Raw genomic sequence first — 27,567 nt, 5'->3', positions numbered from 1 at the left:
CAACTAATTTTCAACAAGGACACCAAGCCCATCTATTTAAAGACTTAAACGACAGAACTAAAAAAAGACTGGAGAAGGGAGAACAATCTTAAGAAGGAAAAGGAAGACAAGGAATAGTTAAGAAAACATAACAACAGGACATCAGTCAGCACAGGGTATGGAAATGAGGGGCCAGGAAGTCCTTGAGGAAAATGCTGCAAGGACAGGCAGGATACAGGGAACAAATGAAGAGAGGAGGTTCTTACAAGATAGTGAAGGTGCCATTGTGAGCGTTCGGCTCTGGCACGGGCACACTCTGGAGCTTCCGCTCTGGGCTGAGACCAACGCACGCCAGTGTCTCGTCTGTGCAGCTACAGAGCTCACATATGCTGTTTGTGGTGGTGTTCATCACCGAATTCTGAGTCAGTGAAGGAAAACCTGTCTCAGATGGCTCTAGACCTAGAGGTGGAGGTTCCGGAATCATGGTGAGCTCCAGGCCAACAGGTTCCACACTGACACTGGGCAAGTCTGAATCCTGAGGTTGATCCTGCCCCACAGCTGGAACTGTCACCTCATCATAGACTGGAGGTTGTGCTACAACTTCCTCAAAAGGGTCTGGAGGCCAAGCTGGAGACTCCTGCTGGGTTTGAGAAGATTCTGCCCCACTAGAGGGCTCTGGAGGCTGAGCTGGGGCTTCCTGCTGGACTGGAGGCTCAGCCTCTTCAGGAGTGTAGGAAGGCTCAGCCAGGGCCACCTGCAGGTTTGCAGGGTTTTCATCTGCCTCCGGGGGCTCTGCAGGCTGAGACGAAGCCTCCTGCTTCAATGGAAGTGGTTCTAGCTCTTCAGGGGACTCTGGATGCTGATCCTGGGAATCCACCTGGGGAGAGAAAGATTCAGCCTCCTCAACTTTCTGTCCATGATGAATGGGGACACTTTTCTGGGAGAAAGCTTCAACTTCCACAGGGGCCTCTGGAGGCTGATGTGGGCCGCCCAGAAACTCTACAGGTAGCTTCTCCCTAGCATAGACAACACCCCTATTGGGAGCTAAATAATCATCCTGCAATTGTTCTAGATGTTTCTTTGCAAATCAGCCTGGAGTTCCAGTGAGAACTTTCGTAAGCCGTCGATACTGAGCTACATCTTTCTTCAAGTTTGGAGGTGAAACAATAAACCTTGTTGGTTTTGAACTATCACTACCTAGAGGTGGAACAAGTATTTCAAATGACTGGTGTTCAGCCTGATCTACATTTAGAGTTTTAGTCTCAGTTTTGAGTCAAGGAGGCAGATCTAGGACCTGATTCTGGTCTCAACTTACCACAGGAACCTCCTCTGGGAGACTTTGATGCTGGCCAGGCTAGTCCCAAAGATCTGGTCCAGGGGGCAGCTCTGCAGCTGAACCAGTGTACAGGAAAGGAACCACAGGATGCATCAGTTGTTGATGTGGATGGGGAAATTCAAGAGGGAGATTGGAGGGATCTGAAGACCAGGACTCGGTTGGCCCTGGGGGTCTGGGGAACAGCTGCACAGGGTCCAGGGGTAGCAACACAAGAAGCCACGGGGCACAGAAACGCAGCCAGGACATGGCAGCAAAGGCTCCAGGGCACAATGAGCCAGAGGACCAGAGCAGCTCCCCTAAGCCAGAGCAGAACCATTATGACAGCTCTCTGATGCTCACATATCCTTAGTAACTGCGTGCCCCTCCCCTGCCTAGTCCCTCCCTTCAGTTATGACACATTAGGCTCAGGCTGAGATTGGCTCCGCACCACCTGAGCAAGTCCTTTCTCAGAATCAGGGAGTCCAAGCGTCCCCTCCCCAGTCAAAGGCTACAGACACGTCCCTCCAGAACCCCCTTCCCACTGAGAGAGACAGGATTTGGGCTCACATCTGGGTGGCTCTGGCTTCTGGCATCCCAGGGATAGTGGCGGTTGGTTAAGAGAAGGGTAAGGGTGGAGGTGGTGCAGTTTCCCAAGGAAGCCACTGGGTCTGGCATCATGGGAAATTCAAAAGTGCTCCTCCAGTCCTGGCAACTGAACTCTTCCTCTTCAAAGCTAAAGTCTGAGACATTCTGCTTCCAAGAAAATTAGCTTACCTGCAAAACAAACACCTATTAAGGGGGTGGAGAGGGAAATACACTTTACAGTTATTCTAAAATGTTGTCATTTTCTTTAAACTCTCAGTATATCCATGTCTGATTGTTAATTCACCACTCTATTACATGAGGACTACCACTGAATCAGTGATGACTCCAAAATTGCTATAGGAAGGGCTCTGGGGAGTGAACAATCCATTCTGGGAAAGAGAGTCTGAAACCTCTTTCAGTGACTAGTGAATAGCCCTCTACATTGGTGTGAGAAACCCTCCACATCCCACCGTGGCTCATTAGCGCCACTAACGTACAAGACCACCACTGCTTCTCGGAGGTCTACCCTGTGTGCACACATGGAGAAGATACATAGGATGTTTAAGTCAGAATGGTTAAACGATTTTCTTGAAATGATGTAACCAGCACCCAGTTGCTTCTGTCACAGCCCTTTTTTATAATCTACTGTATTTCAGTCTTTGTTGCCTGGTACAACCTCTAGCATGTAAACACCAAGACAGAAGGGGCTTCATCTTATTCCTAGTGTCTAGTACCTAGTAATGGCTTTTAAGTGGGGTTGATTCCCAACTGGCCTCATTTAGGAATGAATCCGTTGTTACAATCAGGTTTCTGAAATCTTTAGCATCAATACTGAATCCCTTTCTCACAAGAAGGTAGACTTCTTAAAGCCCAAACTTGGATAAGTTTGAAATATCCATGACTGTTTTTTTAAAAACTGAATTTAGAATATTATTTTGCACAGAAACACTTCAAAGACTTTTTTCAGATCATAACCACTTTTTTTCTTTCTTGATTTCCTACCTTTCAAAACAAACTTCCAAACGTTGGCATGAATTAAGCTAACCCTTGAACAATGCAGGAGTTAGAGGTGTTGACCCTCATGCAATTGCAAATCACTATACAACGTTTGACTCTCCCAAAATTTAACTGCTAATAACCTATTGTTGACCATACCAGCAACATAGTCAATTAACACACACTTTGTCTTTGTATTATATAGTGTATTCTTACAGTAAAATGAATAGTTTCAATTTGTATCAAATCTCCAAAATCTTTTTCTAATATATTTATGAAGAAAAAAACCTACGTAGAAGTGGACCCAGGTAGGACAAACCTCTGCAATTCACAAAGGTCAACTGTGATCTAGCCCCAAGTTAAGCTCTCACTGACATGAAACACATTTTCTGGTCCTTTTTTTTTAACATCCTAGTGTAATACATTAGTATTTTGTTTCAGAAATTACTTTGGAAACTTAATCCTTAATTCAGGGCATCCATATAATTAATTTATAGAAAGGTTCTTCAGCAACACATTTCATACACAATTCAAAAATACATCAAAAACCCCACTGTTATTCAACATAGTACTGGTGGCCCAAGCCACCGCAATTAGAAAAAACAAAGAAATATAAGGAATCCAGATTGGTAAAGAGGAAGTTAAACTGTCACTATTTGCAGATGACATGATATTGTACATAAAAAACCCTAAAGACTCCACTCCGAAACTAGTAGAGCTAATATCGAAATTCAGCAAAGTTGCAGGATACAAAATTAACACACAGAAATCTGTGGCTTTCCAATACACTAACAATAAACTAATAGAAAGAGAAGTCAGAAAGACAATTCCATTCACAGTAGCATCAAAAAGAATAAAATACCTAGGAATAAACCAAACCAAGGAAGTGAAAGACCTATACCCTGAAAACTATAAGACACTCTGAAGAGAAATTAAAGAAGTCACTAACAAATGGAAACTCATCCCATGCTCTTGGCCAGGAAGAATTAATATCGTCAAAATGGCCATCCTGCCCAAAGCAATATACAGATTTGATGCAATCCCTATCAAATTACAACTGCTTTCTTCAATGAACTGGAACAAATAGTTCAAAAAATCATATGGAAACACCAAAGACCCTGAATAGCTAAAGCAATCCTGAGAAGGAAGAATACAGTGGTGGGGGGGGGGGGAATCTCACTCCACAACTTCAAGCTGTACTACAAAGCCACAGTAATCAAGACAATTTGGTACTGGCACAAGAACAGAGCCACAGACCAGTGGAACAGAATAGAGACTTCAAACATTAACCCAAACATATATGGTCAACTAATATTCGATAAAGGGGCCATGGACATACAATGAAGAAATGACAGTCTCTTCAACAGATGGTGCTGGCAAAACTGGACAGCTACATGTAAGAGAATGAAACTGGATCACTGTCTAACCCCATACACAAAAGTAAATTCGAAATGGATCAAAGACTTGAATGTAAGTCATGAAACCATAAAACTCTTAGAAAAAAACATAGACAAAAATCTCTTAGACATAAACATGAGTGACCTCTTCTTGAACATATCTCCCCAGGCAAGGGAAAGAAATGCAAAAATGAACAAATGGGACTATATCAAGCTGAAAAGCTTCTGTACAGCAAAGGACACCATCAGTAGAACTACAAGGTATCCCACAGTATGGGAGAATATATTCGAAAATGACAGATCCGATAAAGGCTTGATGTCCAAAATGTACAAAGAGTTCACACCTCAACAAACAAAAAGCAAATAATCCAATTAAAAAATGGGCAGAGGAGCTGAATAGACAGTTCTCTAAAGAAGAAATTCAGATGGCCAATAAACACATGAAAAGATGCTCCACATCGCTTGTCATCAGAGAAATGCAAATTAAAACCACAATGAGATATCATCTCACACCAGCAAGGATGGCTAACATCCAAAAGACAAAAAAACAACAAATGTTGGCAAGGTTGTGGAGAAAGGGGAACCCTCCTACATTGCTGGTGGGAATGTAAATTAGTTCAACCATTATGGAAAGCAGTATGGAGGTTCCTCAAAATGCTCAAAATAGAAATACCATTTGACCCAGGAATTCCACTTCTAGGAATTTACCCTAAGAATGCAGCACTCCAGTTTGAAAAACTCAGATGCACCCCTATGTTTATCGCTGCACTATTTACAATAGCCAAGATATGGAAGCAACCTAAATGTCCATCAGTAGATGATTGGATAAAGAAGATGTGCTCCATATACACAATGGAATATTACACAGCCCTAAGAAAAAAAGAAATCCTACCATTTGCAACAACATGGATGGAGGTAGAGGGTACTATGCTCAGTGAAATAAGCCAGGCAGAGAAAGACAAGTACCAAATGATCTCACTCATATGTGGAGTATAAGAACAAAAGAAAACTGAAGGAACAAAACAGCAGCAGAAGCACAGAACCCAAGAATGGACTAATAGTTACCAAAGGGAAAGAGACTGGGGAGGACGGGTGGGAAGGGAGGGATAACGGCGGGAAGAAAAGAAAGGGGGCATTACGATTAGCATGTATAGTGTTGGGGGGGCATGGGGAGGGCTGTGCAACACAGAGAAGACAAGTAGTGATTCTATAGCATCTTACTATGTTGATGGACAGTGACTGTGAATGGGTATGTGGGGGGAGTTGGTAATGGGGGGGAGCCTAGTAAACATAATGTCCTTAATGTAATTATAGATAAACGATACCAAAATTAAAAAAATAAAAATAAATAAATAAATAAATAAACAAACTGCCTTACAGCATGAATTATTAGCACAGAAAAAAAAAATACATCAAAAAGGTCATCCATCATGATCTAGTGGGATTCATCCCAGGGATGCAAGGATGGTACAACATTAAAAAATACATCAACATCATCCACCATATCAACAAAAGGACAAAAACCACATGACCATCTCCATAGATGCTGAAAAAGCATTTGACAAAATTAAACAGCTATTCATGATAAAAACTCTCAACAAAATGGGTATAGAGGGCAAGTACCTCAACATAATAAAGGCCATATATGACAAACCCACAGCCAACATTATACTTAACAGCAAGAAGCTGAAAGCTTTTCCTTTAAGATTGGGAACAAGAATGCCCACTCGCCCCACTTTTATTCAACATAGTTCTGGAGTTCCTAGCCATGGCTACCAGACAACACAAAGAAAAGAAGGCATCCAGATTGGCAAGGAAGAAATCAAACTGTCTGTGTTTACATATGACATGATACTGTACATAAAAAACCCTAAAGAATCCACTCCAAAACTATGAGATCTAATATCTGAATTCAGCTAAGTTGCGGGATACAAAATTAATACACAGAAATCTGTTGCTTTCATAGACACTAATGATGATCTAGCAGAAAGAGAAATCAGGAAAACAATTCCATTCACAACCATATCAAAACGAATAAAATACCTAGGAATAAACCTAACCAACGAAGTGAAAGACCTATACCCTGAAAACTATGGGACACTCTTAAGAGAAATTAAAGAGGACACTAATAAACGGAAATTTATCCCATGCTCTTGGCTAGGAAGAATTAATATTGTCAAAATGGCCATCCTGCCTAAAGCAATCTACAGATTCAGTGCAATCCCTATCAAAATACCTACAGCATTCTTCAATGAACTAGACCAAATAATTCTAAAATTCACATGGAACCACAAAAGATCCTGAATAGCCAAAGCAATACTGAAAAGGAAGAAAAAAGCAGGGGAATTATGCTCCCCAACTTCAGGCTCTACTACAAAGTCACAGTAATCAAGACAATTTGGTACTGGCACAAGAACAGATCCATAGACCAGTGGAACAGAATAGAGAGTCCAGATATAAACCTAAGCATATATGGTCAATTAATATACGATAAAGGAGCCATGGATATACAATAGGGAAATGACAGCCTCTTCAACAACAGCTGGTGTTGGCAAAACTGGACAGCTACATGTAAGAGAATGAAACTGGAATATTGTCTAACCCCATACACAAAAGTAAACTCTAAATGGATCAAAGAGCTGAATGTAAGTCATGAAACTATAACACTCTTATTAGACAAAAAAATAGGCAAAAGTCTCTGGGACATAAACATGAGCGACTTCTTCATGAACATATCTCCCCGGGCAAGGGAAACAAAAGCAAAAATGAACAATTGGAACTATATTCAACTAAAAACGTTCTGTACAGCAAAGGACACCATCAGTAGAACTAAAAGACATCCTACAGTATGGGAGAATATATTCATAAATGACATATCTGATAAGGGGTTGACATCCAAATTATATAAAGAGCTCATGCACCTCAACAAACAAAAAGCAAATAAGCCAATTAAAAAATGGGCAGAGGAGCTGAACAGACAGTTCTCCAAAGAAGAAATTCAGATGGCCGACAGGCACATGAAAAGATGCTCACATACCTAATCATCAGAGAAATGCAAATTAAAACTGCAATGAGATATCACCTCACACCAGTGAGGATGGCCAACATCCACAAGACAAACAACAACAAATGCTGGCGAGGATGTGGAGAAAGGGGAACCCTCCTACACTGCTGGTGGGAATGAAACTAGGTCAACTTTTGTGGAAAGCAGTATGGAGGTTCCTCAAAAAACTAAAAATAGAAATACTATTTGACCCGGGAATTCCACTCCTAGAAATTTACCCTAAGGATGCAGCAGCCCAGTTTGAAAAAGACATATGCACTCTTATGTTTATCGCAGTACTATTTACAATAGCCAAGATATGGAAGCAACCTAAGTGTCTATCAGTAGATGAATGGATAAAGAAGATGTGGTACATATACACAATGGAATACTATTCAGCCATAAGAAGAAAACAAATCCTACCATTTGCAACAACATGGATGGAGCTAGAGGGTATTATGCTCAGTGAAATAAGCCAGGCAGAGAAAGACAAGTATCGAATGATTTCATTCATCTGTGGAGTGTAACAACAAAGAAAAAACTGAAGGAACAAAACAGCAGCGGACTCACAGAACCCAAGAATGGACTAACAGTTACCAAACGGAAAGGGATTGGGGAGGATGGGTGGGAAGGAAGGGATAAGGGGAATAAAGGCGGTTACAATCAGCACACATATGTTCTGCTGGTGGGACACGGGAAAGGCAGTATATACAGAGAAAACAAGTAATGATTCTATAGCATCTTACTGAGCTGATGGACAGTGACGGTAATGGGGTATGTCGGGGTGACTTGATAATAGGGGGAGTCTAGTAACCATAATGTTGTTCAAGTAATTGTATATTAACAATATCTGAAAAAAAATATTCTTAAGGTAACCAAAAATTGGTAACAACTAAAACCAATAGAATTCAGATTAAATTACTGAGTATTCATTTTAAACATTTCATAGACTATGATGGAAGGTACGGTGAAATGTGGGGAAGCATAGATGATTAGCTACAAACTGGCCAAAAACTGATCAGTGCTCAAGCTGGGTGATAAGTACACTATTTTATCTTTTATATACTTTAAATTTTCTAAAATGAAAAGTTTTAAAATGTGGACATATAAAAATCTACAATTTTTTAAAGCAGTTTAAAATAATAAGTGTGATATCTTTTTTAAAAATCTCTTAGCTCATTAGTTGGATTGGCAAACACTTATTATTTGTTGTAAATGTGCCTGATGTAGAAATACGATGGCAAACATATAGCAAATAATGTAATGCAATTGCCTCCAAATATTTGCTCAACACCCTACCGAAAAATCTGAAACACCATGAACTCCCAGTGTATGTATACTTTCCTCTCCCTCTCCCATACTATATATATTTTTGTGTGTATATATATGTACACATACATAAATTATATATCTAACCCTGAATGCATGCACATAACTTTCACCAGTAATATTGTAGCACGTTGACTAAGCTTTGTTTCATATAATCTATTCAATCATTCCATTTTTGCTGATCTTTCATCAGATATGGTTCATAAAATTCATCACTGACATCTTTAAAAACAAATCTAATGTAACTAAGGATGGGAGAAGTATAGGCTCTTAAGTTTTGTTGTTTCTTATGCTTACATTACAAATATGTTCAACCTATGGTTTCTTGCAGGAATTTTTAGAGCCAACTGTCCATTTTGTGAGGCTTTACTTTGTTAAAACCAGGAAATAGAGTTAATAAATCTATTTTATAAACATGAGTAAACTTCTATACTTTGTAAAGTTCTGAAAATTGGAGGGAAGATACCATTGTCAATTCATCTAGGCCCTGAAACTTGCACTTTGTCAGGATACCTCACTTACCATGCCTGGCATGAAATCAATCGTCATACAGAACAAGCTGCTAATCTCAATCAATACATCAGATATTAAGAGCACTTAATTTTGTATACAAGTAAACAGATTTTAATATTTTATTCCTTCACCCCAGGAGATTATTTTGAGTACAAGGCACTTTGAAGACCACTGGTCTAGTAAAATATATAAGTATTTGTTGACAAAAAAATAATGAATCAAGCAAGTATTACAAGAGGAATAGTACTAGACGTTCTGGAGGGGCACACAGAAGAGAAACCTAACTCACTGTGAGTGTGAGGACGTTGAACAATGGAAGTGATGTTGAATGGACACCAAAAGAATGGGTAAGAGATTGGATTGGGTGGGATAGAGTAAGAGAACATGGTGTTCTAAGCAGAACGAATAATGTATTACATATACAGCATTACAATAACAAACACAGCATATTTAAACTAATATATCAGTAGTCTAATATAGCTAGAGTGCAGTTTCTAGAGGTGTAGAGGGGGGATGGAATGGTTAGATAGTGATTCAGAGAAAAGTATGATGAGATAAGATTACAAAGCCATGTTTGCATTTTATCTGGAAGGCAATGGAGAGATAGGTGATGAAGATGTGTAGTAAAGAATCTGGCCTTGCCCAAAGAGAGGTCTGGCCTTTATCCCCAGGTACTGAGAGGTAATCTCTAAACCCTTGTAATTTCTGGACTTATATGATATCTGTGTTATTCATGGTAGGCCCCTAAGATCACATGGTATCAGCCTGACCTCTGGGGAGGGGAGACTGGAAACTAAGTTCAACAAATCAATTAATAAGTCCCACTAAAAACTCTGGACACCAAAGCTCAGGTAAGCTTCTTGGGCTGACAATACTCCATGTATACTGCCACACATGCATTCCGAGTGGGTAACACATCTCTGAGGACAATGGAAGCTTCACATTTGAAACCCTCCTAGACTGAGCCCCATCAATCTCTTCCTTTGGCTGGTTCCAAGTGGTATCTTTTCCCAATAATGAACCACCGTATCTGTTCGTATAATAGCTTTGAGTGAGTTCTGTAAGTCTCTCTAGTGAATTATCAAATTTGGGGATGGTTTTAGAAACTCCCAAATTTATTACTGGTATCAGAAGTGATGGGGGTCTTGTGTGGACTCTTCCCTCAAACTCTGTAATTGGACCCTACCTCCTTGTAACTGGGGTCAGAAGTCTTGAGCAGACATGGCAGAATGGAAGACTGTGCCTTTAACCTTGTAGTTTGACTACCTCTGGGGAAGGAGTAAATATGTTTAAGCAATGGGTGACAGACAATCTACATAATTCAGATTCTAGAAAAACCACGTTGGCTAGACCAGGGAGAATATATTGAAGATAAGACTGGCAAGAGATGACAGTGACAGTGGGAATGGAGAAAGATGTATTTATGAGATATTTACAAGGCAAAATTGACTGGATGTGACGGGTGAGGAGGAGATCAGGGATGGACCCACCAGAAGGAGCATCGGGTCTCAGTTTTGTTTGTTATAGGAGACACAGGCAGTTGGAACATTGAATTCCGTTTTGGGCAGTTTAAGAAGCATTTTAGATATCTAGGTAGAGCCATTCCATCAGCAGTCAAAGCAGGGATGAGATAAGAGTTGGGAGCCATTAACATAAGTACAGTAACCAAAGTCACAGGAGATACTGATATCCACTACAGACAAATAAGTCATCCAAACTGGAAAAAGCCAAGGACCAAACATCAATATGAAAGGATAGGCAACGTGTTAAAAGGGACAGAGAAGTGGCAGGCTGACAGGTAGGAGAAAAAGTTCAAAAGTATGGTTAACACTGAGTGGTTGGCATTTTCTTCTTTTTGCTAATATGAATTTTCTCCACTTTTTATAGTGAACACAAAACTTTTTTTTATCATAAAAAAAGGTTTATTTCTTATTTGACAATGCTTCCCATGTAATTAACATAAAAAAAGCCTAATTAGTTTAATGTCTCTCTTTTTATAAAGAGAGAGCAAATCTTTTAAGATGCTCCTGGGACCCTCTGAAAAATCCCAAAATTACTTTAGGTCAAAAAGACTTCATTTAGAATTTGATATTGGGCAGTTTGCCAAAAATATCAAAAGGTTTTAGACACCTTTGACTAAATAGAATTGAAACAATACTTAATTACCTATATAACCAAATGACCAAAGGTTTTCAAGGCAAATATAGAGGGTTACATTGTTGTGAGCCAAACGTAGCTCTTTTAATATTGAGAAGACTCGGTTTTCTTAAGTAATCAAATATCTGATTAAGACAACATGAAGCATCGGAAATTATTTTGATAAAACAAAAACTTTGCATTATAGCCAGATTGCTTAAGATAAAGAAAAACCTATCATAGTCTCTTATCAGACCAATACTTCAAGAAAACTTTGTCCTTTTAGCAGATGACAGAAAATTACATGAGCATACTATTGATATTAAAGCTTATTTTTAAAAATCCTTATAATAACAGTTCAGTTATTGACCACTCAAGGTAAAGTTCTTTCTTGTTCTCTCTTCCCAACTTACTATACCATTTTGTCCTTGATTTTCCTCTTTCCCATTCTGAAAAAACCAGCTTTATGTTAGGGTAAAATTATTTTTTCATTTCCCTTATAAAACTGCTCTCCATACCTCATACCTCTATTAACCAAAAAGAAAAGAAAATCCTACTTTCCTTGCATACAGAGATGTTTCCCTTATTATTTCTAGTAGTTTTAATTACATACATTAATTAGAATTCTTAGCCCTTAGGAACCTTAATTTCTAGTGAAAACTAAGAAGTAAGCAATTGTGAACTGTTACACCAGCATTCTTTTTTTTTTTTTTGAGAGGGCATCTCTCATTTATTGATCAAATGGTTGTTAACAACAATAAAATTCTGTATAGGGGGGTCAATGCTCAATGCACAATCATTAATCCATCTCAAGCCTAATTCTCATCAGTGTCCAATCTTCTGAAGCATAACGAACAAGTTCTTACATGGTGAACAAATTCTTACATAGTGAATAAGTTCTTACATGGTGAACAGTACAAGGGCATTCATCACAGAAACTTTCGGTTTTGATCACGCATTAAGAACTATAAACAATCAGGTCAAATATGAATATTCGTTTGATTTTTATACTTGATTTATATGTGGATCCCACATTTCTCCCTTTATTATTATTATTTTTATTTTTAATAAAATGCTGAAGTGGTAGGTAGATGCAAGATAAAGTTAGAAAACATAGTTTAGTGTTGTAAGAGAGCAATTGTAGATGATCAGGTGTGTGCCTGTAGACTATGTGCTAATCCGAGCTAGACAAGGGCAATAAAACATCCACGGATGCAGAAGCTTTCTCTCAAAACAGGGGCGGGGGGGGGGGTGAGGTTCTAAGCTTCACCACTGTTTGAACACAAAACTTTTTAATAAAAAAGGTGTAGGATTAAGTGAGTGACATATAACTTGCATCCATGTATTTTTCCATTTATGTATGTACAAGTGAGACAAAGTTTGTAACAGTTTTCTCACTTATGTTAAAGACATTAGTGATTCACATAATTCAATAAAACTGAATTATTACTGTCTATAATCAATGTTTTTCTTTTCTAAGGTATTTTTTAAAAGCCTACCCTCATTACTACTGTAAGCCATCTAAAACCACTTAACCTTGCCAGACTACTGGGATATCTGTATCGCCTTGAAAAGTTTAACCCAGACTAAATGACAGATTTAGGGAAAAACTGCTCTAAAAATTTAATGACATAGAGCTCTAGTAAAGACTTCAGAATATGTGTTCTTCTGGATTAAGAAAGATTTATCCCCAGTATAGTATAGAAAGATAAAACACAAAATGGACCCATGCAACCTATCCAAGTAACCTCTTATTCACATCTGCTGTTAAGATGGGTTATAAATTTTTTATCTGCCAATTATTTCAAAGCTATAAAATATATTAGCTCCATCTTCCTAAAGAGATTCTCTGATTAATCTCAGAAATTCTAGTATGTCACTAGAAAATATTTAATCTCTCGGGGGACATTCAAGTTTAGATAAAGGCGTAAAACATAGCTTTTTATACGAAAGGTTCCAAATTATTGCAACTTTTTATTGACAATAGACTAATTTAGTAAAAACAATGATAAAGTTTTGATTCTTAAGGTTTAATAAACTGAAACAAAACTGTTTATAGGATCCTTTAAAAGTATTTATAGCCTACAACAGTGGTCTTTCTCATTCAAGGTGATTTTTGCCATTTTTGAATTATTATTTTTCTTTCAAAACGTCACATGTTGTTTGTATCTACTAGGTAAGTAGCTTACATATTTCCCATTTTTAAGCCTAAAAGCAAAACCTTACCCCAAATGCTGCTTTCAAAAACTTTTAAGTTACTAATTATAACTATATTTTGTTATATAACTATAAAAGGATTAGTTTTGTCCATTTGATCCTTTACTTACCTAAGTAAACTGGATATCTCAAGCTAGTTCCTGAACTGAGTTTACCAAAATGAACTCCGTAAAATAAAGAGCTTGGACAGAAAAGTCATCTATCTCTACAGTGTCTTCCAGTATTGATTCTTGTGACTAAGTGATAAGATTTTCTTTATAAATAACAAAATAACTAAACGAGTTAAAAAGTACTTTTTTTTTACTCTAAAGGTTTTTTTGTTTTGGTTTGGTTTTTTGGTTTTCTTAACCGGTTAAAGATACTTTACATAAATAAGCCAGCCATTTTATATCTGAATAAAAATACATTAATAGCTATTGCACAGAACACAGTATAAAAGATGAATTCTCTGATTTAAGGCGAAATGCTGTTTTTCAACTTTAATTTTGCTAGTTTTACTTCAAATCCAAACTTCTCAATTAGCCACTATATCATTTGAATACTTTTTCTAGTTTGTATGGGTATCGAAATTAAAACTGCTTCCTTTCCATATGGAAAAGCACACATCTACCTACTATCATGTTTATATAGATTCCGTTTTTAAAAAAAACCTTGAATGGCAAATGTTCATGGTGGTTCTAAACCAATTACTTTTTAAAATGGGCATTCACTAATGTTTAAATGTGGGTTTCTTTAATTCTGTAACTGCATTTGTAAAGATCAGAATTGTCAAAACAGAATTAGTCGGATGCTGAGATAAATTCTTCCACTTTAGTAAACATTTCCATTCTATTTTAAGCAGGAAGTTTTAAGTGTCTTTAGAAATAGTGTTTAAAAATGACCTAACCCTTTTCCTATGACAGTTTGGGTTACAAACACTAGGAAGAAGAAATACTCTTAAGATGTTAATACTGTTTTACCTCTGGGTGGTGGTATTACATGCCATTTTTTACATTTCCCTAAAGCATTATTACAAGTAAGCAGAATGTATTTCAAAATTAGATTTTGAAAAGCTTATGAAGTGTGTGACATCATCACAATCCACTTCTGCAGGAGATATGTTAAATGCCTTTTTCCTAGCCACAAGCTAGGGAAACATTCTACGAGGAAGAATGTTTTGACTGGGTGTCTGCTAGGTCAGATGAAGTTTATTTTCCAGGCCCTTCTTAGGCTTTTTAGAAAATCCAAGAAGCGAGTTTTAACTTAATTGCAGTGAATCTTGTAGTAGCAAACTTTCTGGGAGGCCAGAGAAACACCTTTCATTACAACTACCCGCTGAATGGCAAAAGACTCGCAGGTTTACCAATGTTTTCAGACTTGTTCATACTCTCCTCTGTCATTATTTCAGAACAATTTCATTTAGAATGAAACGCAATTATAAACCGTTTCTACTTCAAGCCCATAAAAAGCAGAACTGGCATCAAAGGCAAAGAAAGCCTTCATCTTTCTATTTTAGACTTTCACCTGTGTAGCTAAACTAAACCATCTGCTTTCTCTCCCCTACCCCATCTACTTAAAGGACTGAAAATACTGCGCCTAATTGCAATTTATCAAACCAGTCTGACTTTGCCACTTTAACGAACTGCCACTCTTTCACCGGAAGGCTCGCTTGTAAAATTTTGCTTCCCATTCCCTCCCAATTCCTCCCCACCTGCCTCAATTGTGAACTATCCATATCTTTAAGACCCCAGACTTCCGTGTATTAAGCCATCTGAAGAGCTCTTCACTTTCAACGCTGAGCGCCTGACGGAAAAGCTACTCCAGCCTCCCCCCTTGTGGACACGGGGCCGTTAGTATCACCACTGCTGCGGTCACGCAGAAGAAGGCACCTGGCAGCTCAGCCTAGGAAGGAGTCGCGTCTCTCCGCCACCAAAACAAGTTTTGTCCTCAGGACTGCGGACGGCCATCGAGGCTCGTGCCCCGGGGTCGACCGGGAAGTGGGTGGGGGGAAGCCCGGAACGGGGAAGCCCGGGAAGGGGGAAGCCCGGGAAGGGGAGGGGGCTGCTCTCAAGGTCCGGGCTCCCGCAAGGGCGGTGAACCGCCGCAGCGGCACGAGCGATCAGCACCAGGCTGCCTGGAGAGGGCTCCCGGAAGCGTGCGCGCCGCCGAGCGCGGACGTGTGCGACCCGGGGGCGGGGCGGGGCTGGGCGGAGCGCGCCTCCCCTGTCGGGTCTGGAGGGAAAGTTGGTGGCGGGCGCGCGCGCAGGTTCCCGCGGCGGCCCACCCTCTAGGCCAATGGAAGCTCAGCCCACGCTGCCTAGAGACTGTCACCATAGCAACCGGCTCTAAAGAAGAATTTCAGGGTCCCTCCCGTCGAGTACGCAGAGTCGAAAGGACACGCGCGCTTTGCGCGCTCTCCAACTCTGAACGTCTTTATTGTATGGATAGCATGGCTTCAAGCGGCTCCGGGCGAACTAAGACGTCTCCAAGTGTAGCTGTTGCTTTCCACTCGGATTGGATTTACCAGTTTTCCTTAGCGGTTCCTGCCTTGCTTTGGCGTCCTGATCTGTTGGAAAGCACCGGAGTGTCAATTCCTTTTGCTGTTGACACTAATAAGCAGTGGGGTGAGGGTGGGAGTCGGGGCATCAAACACTACCAAGTGGTAGGTTCCTTTGGGTACATTCTCCCATTTAATTCTGTAACGAAGTGGTGTTTTACACATTTCTCAGAAAAAAGTAACGGGATTATGCCCTTGCTTCAAACTGTCAAATCTACCAGCCAGGGCATGGGAATTAGAACCCAGGTTGTTAGCCTCTAAAGCCTTCAGATCTTTGTCCTTCACTGTCATCAGCCTCTGAAGGTTCCACAGGGCGATATGTCTAGAAGCCTGTTTTTATACGGCTTTATAGTTTACAATCCTTACAATAGCGCCTCAAGGTATAAGACATTACCATGACTCCATTTTATAGATGAGGGCAGTCAGTGAGACATTGTAACTTTGCTCAAGGTCACACAAAGTGATGCAACAAGGACTAAATCCATTCCCTTTAACAGCCAAGACATTAATTTTCCAGCACACCAAAACATCCTGTTTAATCTTTGCATAATACGTATACTTTATTACATAATATGTATTTTCTTGTACATTTTGGTTGCTCTTCTTCCCCACCCCCCCAAGCCTCTTTTCTTTCTTAGATTGAAACTGAAATGACTTTAAATTATTCTAATTTTCTTACCAAACTCCACACAAACCTATTATTTTGAAGCCTCACTTAGGGGGGTGAGGGACAGAAAAGCTGTGTTGTCATACAGCTGTATAGATGAGAGCATCATTACTGCATACTACCATATCCATGACAACATGTAATTCAGCAAAAACATAGTGATTCTTTCTTTAGTTTGAAAAATATGTTTACAAATTACCCACCCCATCCTCTACATCTTTCCGTTTATGGTTTTTGGGTTTCAGTTAGATTTAGGGTCTGAAATATACCATTTCTAGTCAGTTATTAATGGCAGAAGGAATCTCCCTGCCAACTGTTTTCACATAGTACTGTATTCTACATCCCTCACCTAATACTATTATTTTAAGATTAAGTGGGTTGAACTCAATAATGTACGTTACGGCATCATGTAAAATAGACATCCATTCTCTCTCCTAGCTTGAGATGAAATAATACGATAGAAAATGTATAGTGAATGCACATGAGTTCTCTACAACTACTAATTTTTGTCTCAAAAGTAAATGGAAAGACCCAGTACATAAGTCTGTTTCCAGACAAGCTAAATGTATTTATACATGTTTTGTTTAAAACATCACCGGTGTAGAGCACTTTCTCTTGAGATTCCAAGAAAGTCTTAAAACTCATTTGCCTTTGTTTTCAATCCACCTGTTCATTTCCATTTCAGAATTTCTAGAAAAGACTGACAAAGCTTCTAAGGCTGCAAACCTAAATGTCACAATTTTTATTGTGCCTAAGGTTGCAAACCTAAATTGCAAAAATTCCAACAACTATTTCTCAGAGTTTGACGTGATGGCATTTGGTTCAAGAGTACATAGCTGTCAACTGTAATGATTCGTATCAAGCTACGCCTTCCTACTTTGCAGTTGCCTCCCTCGCCTAGGTGACATTTATTTGTGACATTAATTTATGACTCAACCCACATACCAAAGGGAAGTGTTACATGTTGGGGAAACATTACTACTAAGAGCAAAAGAACAAGCCCACACCTCTATATAACTGTAAATGAGAGATGTATTTGCTTATATTAATAAAGATATTCCTACACAGAAGATCAATGTGGACCCTATTGCATCCTTTTGAGACAGTAGCTTTGCCAGAAGGGTGCTGATAAATTGCTGGGAACTCAGAGCAGCTGTGTAGCATGACTATGCCATTGTCAAGAAGTCTGTTTCATCATCATTTTGCATTGCTTTACTTTCCTTTTCAGTCTTTCTCCTCTTAACACTTACCTAATCCCCTTTCTTACTACCTATTAAAAAATACTGAGGTGTGGAAAGCATATATATGAGAGATTTAAATTTTGAGTTTTTTTCCTCATAAGAATTGTTCTCCCTGTTGCCCGTAGCTCTTTGAAGGAAATGCACAATGTCCTTTCATGCACACTCATGGTAATGATGATATGTATAAGATTAAAAATAATTATTGAGTTTAGCAGTTTATCATATGATCCAGCAATTCCTCTACTAGATATTTACCCACAAGAAATGAAAATATGCCCACCCAACACATACACACAAAAAGACCTTGTACAAAAATGTTCGTAAGTTTTATTTATAATAGCTAAAACTTGGCAATAAACCAAATGTCCATCAATAGGTAAATGGATAAACAAATTGTGGGGTATTCATTCATATAATGTACTAAGCAAGAAAAAGAAATGAAATACTGATAAATAGAACATAAATGAATCTCAAAAACATACTGAGAGAAAAAACATCCAGGCACAAGGGTACATACTGTACGATTCCACGTATATGAAATTCTAGAACAGGCAAAAACTAATCTGTAGTGACGGAAAGCAGATTGGAACTGAGGTGGGTGGGGGATTCATGGCAAAGGAGTAAGAGGGAACTTCCTGGTGTGATTTAAACATTCTATGTCTTGACTGGGTGGTTACACAGGTAGATTCATTTGTCAAAAATTATCAAAGTGTACATTTTAGGTAATTGTCCTGTAAGTAAATTTTACCTCAATACAATTGATGATATAAGCTAAAAACGATTGATTACTGTATTAGTCGCTGCCCTCTTTGTGCTCATAGCCATTCCTGCTCCCTTGCTCTGCTCTGTACTGCAGGGGAGCTGACCCTTTCAGGCTGTATTCACCAGATTCCTTGACAACTGATGCCCAGCTGTGATTTGCCCATTGAGAGGCACTGGCAGGAAATAAGGTGGGAAGAAAGAAGAAAGGCTAGGGCCTTCATTCCCTGTCCCCAGCCTCAGTTCTACTGCTTGCTGCATGTCCTTTGTAGCTTTGCTCCCCCAAACATGTCCACTGGGTTTCCAGCTTTTTTGCCTGTGATACCAGCTGCTGAGTTTCAGAAACATCATCTTCTTCCATTGCCTGCTATGGACTGAATATCTGTGTTCTCCTAAAATTCTTATGTTGAAATCCTAACCTCCAAGGTAACAGTATTAAGAGGTGGGGTGTTGGGGAGGTGATTAGGTCATGAGGGCAGGGCCCTCATGAATGGAATTAGTGTCCTTAAAAGAAAAACGTCCAAGACGCAGCAAAAGCAGTCCTAAGAGGAAAGTATATAGCGATCCAGGCACACTTGAATAAGGAAGAACAATCCCAAATCAATAGTCTAACATCACAATTATCGAAATTGGAAAAAGAAGAACAAATGAGGCCTAAAGTCAGCAGAAGGAGGGACATAATAGAGATCAGAGAAGAAATAAACAAAATTGAGAAGAATAAAACAATAGCAAAAATCAATGAAACCAAGAGCTTGTTCTTTGAGAAAATAAACAAAATAGATAACCCTCTAGCCAAACTTATTAAGAGAAAAAGAGAATCAACACAAATCATGAGAATCAGAAATGAGAATGGAAAAATCATGACAGACTCCACAGAAATACAAAGAATTATTAAAGACTACTATGAAAACCTATATGCCAACAAGCCGGAAAACAGAGAAGAAATGGACAACTTCCTAGAAAAATACAACCTTCCAAAACTGACCAAGGAAGAAACACAAAAGTTAAACAAACCAATTACGAGCACAGAAATAGAAACGGTAATCAAAAAACTACCCAAAAACAAAGCACCCGGGCCGGATGGATTTACCTCGGAATTTTATCAGACACACAGAGAAGATATAATACCCAGTCTCCTTAAAGTTTTCCAAAAACAGACTAGAGACTCCAGACATTAACCCAAACATATATAGTCAATTAATATTTGATAAAGGAGCCATGGACATACAATGACAAAATGACAGTCTCTTCAACAGATGGTGCTGGCAAAACTGGACAGCTTCATTAGGAGAATGAAACTGGACCATTGTCTAACCCCATATACAAAAGTAAATTCAAAATGGATCAAAGACCTGAATGTAAGTCATGAAACCATTAATCTCTTGGAAAAAAACATAGGCAAAAACCTCTTAGACATAAACATGAGTGACCTCTTCTTGAACATATCTCCCCGGGCAAGGAAAACAACAGCAAAAATGAACAAGTGGGACTATATTACTCTGAAAAACTTCTGTACAGCAAAAGACACCATCAATAGAACAAAAAGAAACCCTACAGTATGGGAGAATATATTTGTAAATGACAGATCCGATAAAGGCTTGACGTCCAAAATATATAAATAACTCACACACCTCAACAAACAAAAATCAAATAATCCAATTAAAAAATGGGCAGAGGAACTGAACAGACAGTTCTCCAAAAAAGAGATACACATGGCCAACAGACACATGAAAAGATGCTCCACATCACTAATTATCAGAGAAATGCAAATTAAAACTACAATGAGGTATCATCTCACACCAGTAAGGATGGCTGCCATCCGAAAGACAAACAACAACAAATGTTGGTGAGGCTGTAGAGAAAGGGGAACCCTCCTACACTGCTGGTGGGAATGTAAATTAGTTCAACCATTGTGGAAAGCAGTATGGAGGTTCATCAAAATGCTCAAAACAGACTTACCATTTGACCCAGGAATTTCACTCCTAGGAATTTACCCTAAGAACACAGCAATCAAGTTTGAGAAAGACAGATGCACCCGTATGTTTATCGCAGCACTATTTACAATAGCCAAGAATTGGAAGCAACCTAAATGTCCATCAGTAGATGAATGGATAAAGAAGATGTGCTCCATATACACAATGGAATACTACGCAGCCATGAGAAGAGGGCAAATCCTACCATTTGCAGCAACATGGATGGACCTGGAGGGTATTATGCTCAGTGAAATAAGCCAAGCAGAGAAAGAGAAATACCAAATGATTTCACTCATCTGTGGAGTATAAGAACAAAGGAAAAACTGAAGGAACAAAACAGCAGCGGAATCACAGAACCCAAGAATGGACTAACAGGTACCAAAGGGAAAGGGACTGGGGAGGATGGGTGGGTAGGGATGGATAACGGAGGGGGGAGAAGAATAGGAGTATAAAGATTAGCATGCATGGGGAGGGGGAGAAAGGGGAGGGCTGTATAAGACAGAGAAGACAAGTAGTGATTCTACAACATTTTGCTATGCTGATGGACAGTGACTGTAAAGGGGTTTATAGGGGAGACCTGGTATAGGGGAGTGCCTAGTAAACATAATATTCTTCATGTAAGTGTAGATTAAAGATAACAAAAAAATAAATAAATAAATAAAAGAAAGAGAAGGGGGATTACTCCCTGATAGGGTAAACCTAACTGTAAATCAATGATTAATGCATGCTTTAAATATCCTTAATTTTGATCACTTAAAGGGTTTCAGATGATCGGCTGCGGATGTACACTCCTTTCTCTACACAGTGGTATAAAGGGCACATCAAAGTGTGGGCAAAGAGTCTGTTTGTGTTTATACAGAGGATCAAAGCCTAATTTGGCTACCCAGAAAATGAACTAAGATACGATATGAAGAAGAACTTCCAACTTCAGCACTCTTGGAAGAGACATACCAGAAGATGATCATCAAAAAACCTCAACAAGGATCCAGGCGATGCTGCAGTTGTAGCTGCATTCATCCCACCGGTTCCTGGACTTGCCATTGGAATGAAGAAGGAGATATCTAAGCTGGCCTGTGCATACAGTAAAACAACAAATTTGGATCTATACTGTTGGAACTCAACCAAGAATTAGGAGAAGTGCAAGTTGTAGCACTCCAAAATCTTACAACTAGAGACTCTCTACTGTTAAAAGAACATATGGGATGTGAACAGTTCCCAGGAATGGGTTGTTTTAATTTGTCTGATTTCTCTCAGACTGTTTAAGTACAGTTGGACAATATCCATTATATCATAGACAAATTTTCACAAATGCCTAGGGTGCCTAACTGGTTTTCTTGGCTTCACTGGAGATAGCTGGTAATTATAGATCTGCTTTGGTTATGTAACTGTATTCCTATTATGTTAATGTGTGTGTGCAATTTAATTAGGAGTCTAAAACCTATACATGCTTAAGTTACTCTACAAGAAGATATGTCAAAGAAATAATCAATCTTCCCATGTTTTCTTCCATCTGCTACCTCTATAGCTTTTCTTCTTCCTTCCTAATTACAACCCTTAAATAGAATTCGTGCCTCATATCGAATTCACCGAGTATCATAACTCCTCCAAGTGGTAAAGATACCTCAAGACAAATGCTGGGCATAGAAGCCACAGGGCATAAATCTGCAAAGAAGTAAAAAGCTAAGCTTTTCAAACAATATGGCTTCTCTCTCACTTACCAACTTTACATTTCCCTGTATGGCCCCGGAGGATGACTGGTTAGCCAGAGACGGGTAAGATTCCTCAAGGGAGGAACAACCTAAGACAGGCACAGTTGCAGGGGGGCCATCAGGTGAGAAATTGGGGATCAACAGAGGTGAGGCCGAGAACCTCACCCCCCCTGTTTTGAGAGAAATCTTCTGCATCTGTGGATGTATTATTGCCCTTGTTTAGCTTGGATTAACACATAATCTACAGGCACACACCTGATCGTCTACATTTGCTCTCTTACAACACTAAACTATGTTTTCTACCTTTATCTTACATCTACCTACCACTGCAGCATTTTATTAAAATAATAATAATAATAATAATAATAATAATAATAATAATAATAATAAAGGGAGAAATGTGGGATTCACATATAAATCAAGTACAAAAATCAAACGAATATTCATATTTGATCTGATTGTTTATAGTTCATAATGCGTGATCAAAACCGAAAGTTTCTGTGATGACTGCCCTTGTACTGTTCACCATGTAAGAACTTATTCACTATTTAAGAATTTGTTCATCATGTAAGAACTTATTCGTTATGCTTCAGCAGATCGGAGACTGACGAGAATTATGCTGGGGGTGGATTAATGATTGTGCATTGAGCATTGAGTCCCCTATACAGAATTTTATTGTTGTTAACAACCATTTGATCAATAAATATGAGAGATGCCCTCTCAAAAAAAAAAAAAAAGTCCAAGAGAGACCCCTTTCCCCTTCTTGCATGTGAGGACACAGTAAAGAGACAGCTGTGAATCAGACACTGAATCTGCCAGAGTCCTGATCTTGGACCTCTCAGCCTCCAAAACTCTGAGAAATAAGCTCCTATTGTTTATAAGCCGCCCCGTTCTTGGTATTTTTGTTCCAGCAGCCCAAATGGACTAAGTTCTGCCTCTCCTTCCCTTCTGGCATTTTAAGCTCTTCTAGTGCTTGTGTAACCAATTCCCTGTATGTATTCTGTTCTCTCTTTCTTATAACTGGATCTTGATTGATACAATAACAAATAATGCTCTAAAGATGTATAAAATGGGTTATATATATATATATATATATACTATAAATGGATTAAGCTGACATTAAAGCAAGTTTAGGTTTTCAAAGGTACTACCAGAGCACTGAACCTACTTGAAGTTAGCAGTAAATTATTTCCTAGAATTATAGTAACTGCACTAGTGGGGAAAAATATTTAATAATACAGGTAACTGTTGAACCACTGTGTTGTATCCTTGAAATCAATATATGATGGTATATCGATACTTCAATTAAAAATATATATTTCCTAGAATTAAAAGCCACAGATAGGTTACAAGGGGTCGATAGGGAGGGAGGGGAGGATGAGTAGGTGGAACACAGAGAATTTTTAGGGCAGCAAAAACCATTCTGTATGATATAAAACGTGGATACCTATCATTAGATATTTGTCAAAACCCACAGGTTATACACCACAGAGTGAACCCTAATGTAAACTATGTACTTTAGCTAATAATAATGTATCAATATTGGCTCATCAATTGTAACAAATGTACCTCACTTATCTAAGATGTTAATAAATGGGGAAACTGGTTGTGGGAAGAAGGCATATAAGGGAACACTCAGTCCTTTCAACTCTTTTACTTATAAATCTAAAACTGCTCTTAAAAAGTATATTAACTTATAGTTAATAAAATATTTGATATATAGTGAATAAGTGGTGCTATAACTAAGAAAAATCTATTCTCAATTTACATCTGGTTAGTACCTGCTTGGTTAAGCAAGTCTAGAACATTCTGTCTATTCTAAAGTGTGACTGTTTTCTCTCTTTGTAGGCAAAAAACAAATATGTCCAAAAAAGGCCTCAATTCTGTTATTGCTAATTGCAGTAACAGTTTATGGATTTGGAGCTGATACCAAAACTAAGATGATACCAAAAAATATAATAAAACATTTTTTATTTTTGAGAAAGTGTAATAACAAAGTGTATATATATTACATAAAATCTGATCTAGAGCCAATGTTTAAGCCTAGGCCTAATGATGACTGTTAAATCGCAAATATAAAAATATGTGATTTTTCACTCATAGTTTAAAAATTCAATGAAAGGCTAATTGATATATAAGTACTTTTTAAGATAGTAATTCAATTGCGTTATCAAACTGACTAGTAGGGAACAGAGTCCCTGACAACTGAAAAAACTCGGCACACAGAAATGTTTTCGAAGAACCTCCTCTTCCTTTCTCCTCAATGTACCCTAGCTACATCTTCTACAACCGAGATCAGTGATATAACTTCAAAATCATCTCCATTTGCCAAGAATGGTACTGCTATATTCATTTCTATTCCTTTTCTATTGCCAGCTAATATGGTCATATTACAACAACAGTCCAAAGCTGTCAAAATTAAAATTCACATCAGGTAATAACAGACCCAGATGCACTAGCACTAGTTCAACAGGTTAAAAAAGGAGTGCCCCAAACAGGTTCTAACTTTCTTCCCTAATGCTTTAACCATTAATGATGGCATAGTTGTTTGAGGAGACAAAACCTGTCATGGTTGTTTGAGGAGACAAAAAGAATTTTAACTTATGATGACATGTTTTTAAAAAAGGAAAAAGGCAGAAGTTGATGGTAATTTCTGATGAAGGTACTACAAATGACTAATGTGTGGTATGCTCCTTCTATAATTATGGTTCTTCTAAAATGAATTAACTTTATTTAAAAAATCCACTTCAGTATTTTGCTATAAGTTTTCACCTTATACAAACCAAAAAGTGCTTTGTGGTGGTAAAAATCTATATTATTATCATCTAGTTTTTAATTCCTTTAATGTATATATTTTTTATAAATATATATATATATATTTACTTTGAATACATACAAGAATTGAGAGTGATACTGATCATGCTCTGTCTTAGGCAGCAGATGCCCATTACCCACTCTGGAACATTGGTCAAAAAATCCAATTGCTTTTTTAAATGAAAATGAAGCAGGCAGCTACATATGAAAACTCTTCACAAAGGTGTCTTCTATGCTCAGATCATACTGAACACTTTACTCTTCATTGAATGTGGAGCTGATGGAATTGAGCCACAATGACATTTGTGACTAGAAGGGAAGATGGAAATGATTCCATTAACCTAGAGTGCTGTAACATATGGTAATCATAGGTGGTAGAATAGCTATGTTGGAGAAAGGCAGAAATAACTAAGCCATGTGGCACAGACATATCAATTACCACACATGGTAACCATGCTGACACAATGTATCTTCTCCAGAAAGGAAGGAATTTGGGCATAGGAAGTGGTTTGTTGCCTTAGGAAAGAGTGATCTACAAATGACGGATCTGGCACCAATATAGCACAGGTGGTTTCCAGCACTTCTGCAGGTTGACAACTATTAAGATGATGAATCTCCATATACTTAAATAACAGTACAACATATTGCAGTTATTCGTACAAAGACAGCAAATCAAAATATGCAAAATAAATTTGGGTTCTTCAGATATACAATTATTTATTTTTAAAATGGCTTTTTAAAATTGTAACAAAATTCTGGAATTTTGTATCTCTGGAAATATGTGCCAATAATTTTCATGATTCTTTAAGGTATAAAGCCTATGGGCATGGGAAAATGTTCAAGATTAAATCTAAGCTGTACTGGGAGATGAAATTAATACAATTTGTTCCAAGTATTGGCAAAAATACTGAATTTGAAAGGAACATGATGAAAACTGTGTTTTAAGAAAACTTAATATACATTCTTTCAGATGAGTGCAGGGTGGATCGAAGAAGAGAAATGGAAGGCTGAACGATCAGCTGGGCAATGGGAGAGGACAAGATGCAGAAGAGAATGGTGTCGGTGGGAATGAAGATGAACAGAAGTACCTAAAAGACACTAAGACAGGTGGAAGGTGTCTGAAGACACAACCTGGGAAGTCCTGGCAACCCACCTAGAGAGGCTCTCATGTGGCTCTCCTCCCTCTCTCTTGCTGCATGACAAACTACCTCAAAATGTAATGGCTAAGACAAAAACCATTTTGCTTATTTTGCAACTCTCTAGGTTGACTGGGCTCAGCTAAGTGGTTCTTATTTGCAGGTCTCATGATGCTGCAGTTACAGCAGTTGTTCAGGGATAAAGTCATCTGAAGGCTCAAGTGCGCTACATGTCCAGGTGACTCACTCACATTGTAATTTATTTATATTGAAAAATTTGAGTGGATCAGTAACTGATATGTAAATTGTGTTCAAGATATTAATTTGATTGTGTTGCCAAACTGGTAGTAGCAGCTAGCTGTTAGACTGAGAGCTCAGCCCCAGCTGTTGATGTTAATGCCCACACAAAACATCTCTAACATGATGGCCTCAGGGTACTCAGACTTCTTACCTGGTGGCTCAGGATTCCAAGAACGAGTGTTCCAGTGAATAAGGCAGAAGGGATATAACCTTCTATGACCTGCTGTCCTAAGTCAATAGCATTACTTCCATGGGAACTCTGTTGGTCAAAGCAGTGACAGAAGCATTCAGGTTCAAAAGGAAGGGGCATGTCGTACCCCACCACCTCCTGATGGGAGAAGTGTGAAAGAATCTGTTCTAAAACTACCATAGTGACATTTACCTGCATGAATTTATGAGAAAGTTTCGCAACTTGAACTTGGAAGCTCTTTAGTTTGAGTGTTTCAAACTTAATTACATGGAGGGATATCCACTAAAAAATCCCTTTAGAAACTGATGTATAAAAATCACAGTGATGGGGGTGGCGCATGGGTGAAATAGGGAAAGAGGAAAAAATTAGTGAGAATGTTTGATATCTTGATCTGGGTGATGGTTACCTGAGTGTATACACATGTCAAAATGCGCTGAGCTGTACACTAAGATTTGTGCATTGTATGTACCTCAAAAAAATTTTTGATGAAAAAACTGTCAACACACACACACAAATCACAATGACAACGTATCAATTTACAGTAACTATTACTTCCATTGAGACCAGACATTCGTATTGACCTGGCTGGGATCAAATTATCAACAGGTTGATAACTGGTGTGTATGGAATCAGGTAAGAGTTCGTTATGATTCAAATACTTAATAACATCAAACTGAGATTGCCTGATGTAACCATTTCCACAATAGGATCAGGTATCAGGACCAATCGAAG

At 38.5% G+C, this 27,567-nt stretch overlaps 1 protein-coding gene and 1 pseudogene across 1 annotated transcript in view; one reads left to right on the top strand and one right to left on the bottom strand.

The window, feature by feature from the left end:
* The window catches only part of LOC140849100 (DNA ligase 3-like), an 854,661-nt pseudogene that overhangs the window by 88,364 nt on the left and 738,730 nt on the right, over positions 1-27,567 (bottom strand).
* LOC140849241 (DNA ligase 3-like) overlaps positions 15,939-27,567 on the top strand; it is a 33,562-nt gene continuing 21,933 nt past the window's right edge. Inside the window, 1 exon segment of the mRNA XM_073236213.1 lies at positions 15,939-16,113. Within this exon segment, the coding sequence (XP_073092314.1) occupies positions 15,939-16,113 (175 nt within the window).

The sequence above is a fragment of the Manis javanica genome, chromosome 4, assembly GCF_040802235.1.
Source record: "Manis javanica isolate MJ-LG chromosome 4, MJ_LKY, whole genome shotgun sequence".
Taxonomy (NCBI): domain Eukaryota; kingdom Metazoa; phylum Chordata; class Mammalia; order Pholidota; family Manidae; genus Manis; species Manis javanica.
This window is presented reverse-complemented; position numbering and strand designations above follow the sequence as displayed.